Source organism: Bison bison, unplaced genomic scaffold, assembly GCF_000754665.1.
Source record: "Bison bison bison isolate TAMUID 2011002044 unplaced genomic scaffold, Bison_UMD1.0 scf7180017864291, whole genome shotgun sequence".
NCBI lineage: Eukaryota > Metazoa > Chordata > Mammalia > Artiodactyla > Bovidae > Bison > Bison bison.
In genome coordinates this window covers 2,157,212-2,159,460 of record NW_011494863.1, presented here as the reverse complement: position 1 = coordinate 2,159,460, position 2,249 = coordinate 2,157,212, and the positions used below count along the sequence as shown (strand labels likewise).

Below are 2,249 nucleotides of genomic sequence, written 5' to 3'. Positions count from 1 at the left end.
CGTCTGTGTCTGTGGCGCTGACGCTGCCGATGTGCAGGGCGGGGCTGTTGTTCTCGCGGACCCACAGGGTGTAGGAGGTCTGGGTGAAGGCGGGGGCGTTGTCGTTGACGTCGGACACCAGCACTGTTATGTTGTGCTCGGTTTTCAGTCTTGGGGTTCCCATGTCAGTGACCGTGATAGTGATGTTGTACTCGGCTCTTTCCTCTCGGTCCAGTGCCCCTTCTGTTACCAATGTGTAGAAATTCTCAACGGACGGTCTTAAAACAAAGGGGAGATTGTCATGTATAGAACAGATAACCTGTTGGTTATGTCCAGAATCAGCATCTGATACACTGAAAACTGCCACTAGGATCTCTGGCAGGTTTTCAGGGATGGGGCTAGTCAGTGAGGACATAGTCAATTGGGGAGCATTGTCATTCACATCCAGGACCTTGATGACTACAGAGCATTTTCCTGATAGTCCCCCACCGTCTGTAGCCTCGATATCCACCTGATACGATTGAAATTCTTCAAAATCCAATTTCTTTTTTAGTCGAATTTCTCCTGTATTTGCGTTAATTTCGAAAGGTTCGTTAACGTCATCGACTTGCAATAGGGCGTAAGATACCTCTCCAAATGATCCTGCATCTAAATCTCTCGCTGAGACAGTGATAACCAGAGAGCCCAGGGAGCTATTTTCAGGGACTTGCGCCTCATAGAACTCCTGAGCAAACTCGGGGGCGTTGTCATTGCTATCCAAGACCAGGATCTGAATCTCTGTGGTCCCAGACAGAGGCGGAGACCCGCCATCCAGCGCTGTGAGGGTTAGCCTGAGCTCGGGCTGCTCCTCACGATCCAACGCTTTGTCCAGTACCAGCTCCGGGGACTTCCTCCCGTCCTTGCGGTTTCTAGTGAGAATGTGGAAGTGAGGGTTGGAGCTGATTATGTAGCTCTGAAGGCCGTTGCTACCAGCATCTAAATCTTGTGCCATTTTCAAAGGAAATACCTTACCTGGTATAGTAATTTCTGATATTTTTAGTTGCATTTCTCTAGCAGGGAACTCTGGAGCGTGGTCATTTACATCTCTAATTACCAAGGCAGCCTGAAATAACTGAAAGGGATTTTCCAGTAACACTTGGAAGGGCAGCACGCAGGGCTCAGTGGAGCCGCACAGCTCCTCCCGGTCCAGTTTATCATTCAGCAGCAAATCACAGGTGCCTGGATCAAGCCGCAAATGCTGTCTATTCCCCTTAAAAACAACTCGGGCGCCCCGGGCAGCCAGCTCTCCCATCCTGAGTCCCAGGTCTTTTGTCAGGTTGGCCACAAACGTGCCACTTTCTGTCTCTTCCAGTACAGAGTACCGAATCGTTTCTGAACCTGCCTCCCACGAAAGAATCAATGTAATGAAGAGCATCACTTGCCTTTTCTTCTGATGTAGTTTCCTTTGCACCATTTCCATTGTTATGTCTGGTTCCAGAAGAAAAATCTTTTTCCAATCCCAATCACTACGTCCACTGTTGACCCTTCAAAATGTCTGCTCCGGAATTTCAAATTCGTTCCTATAACTTGTCTGGCAGCGGCTGCTCCCTGAACACTTCTGTCTTAGCTTAACCTGTAAATGAGCTCTATATTTTTCTCTTGGGCTTCTCTGAAATGGAGTCCACCGAGTCTGCAGAGCTTATATCCACTCTTAGCCTGCACTGCCACCATGCGTTGAAATGAGTAACTTCGTGGGGGTGCTGCAGGTCAACACCACATCCAAAATGTAAACATTATAAACGTTTTAAGGAAAACGCTGAGTTTCTCAGACTGCAGTGAGTGAACCACATGCATAAAGACTTATCTGGGAGTCTTGTTTTTTTTTTTTTTTTTTCTTTTTCAGAACTTGAATTTTCTAGCCTTCTGGCTGTACTAACTAATCTGTAAGTCAGTCTTTCTCTTTAAGAATTCTGATACATACTAACACATTTAAGAGTCATTCCCTCAGGTAATATAAACTTCCTATAACCAACTTTCATTCATTGGTTCAGTTCAGTTCAGTTGCTCAGTCGTGTCCCACTCTTTGCAGTTTATCTCTGAGGAGCAGTGTAATTTCTGAATCTGAGAAGTATACTATTTAATTGTCCCACGGACACTCTATACAAAAGTAAAAGTTGGTTAGCAAGATCAATCTTAAACACTTATTTCTCTAAACTTTATGACTAATAAAATGGAATGAACAACATACTTACCGTTGTTTTGTGGTCACACCTGCACAATAAAGGGAACAA

General features: G+C 45.5%; 1 protein-coding gene across 1 annotated transcript in view; it reads right to left on the bottom strand.

Annotated features, from left to right (window-relative positions):
- LOC104996366 (protocadherin beta-6-like) overlaps positions 1–1,797 on the bottom strand; it is a 2,893-nt gene extending 1,096 nt beyond the window's left edge. The window contains exon 1 of the mRNA XM_010850626.1: positions 6–1,797. Coding sequence (XP_010848928.1) covers positions 6–1,438 — 1,433 coding nt within the window. The 5' untranslated portion in view covers positions 1,439–1,797. The remainder of the gene's footprint in view (positions 1–5) is intronic.
- Positions 1,798–2,249: the final 452 nt, after the last annotated feature.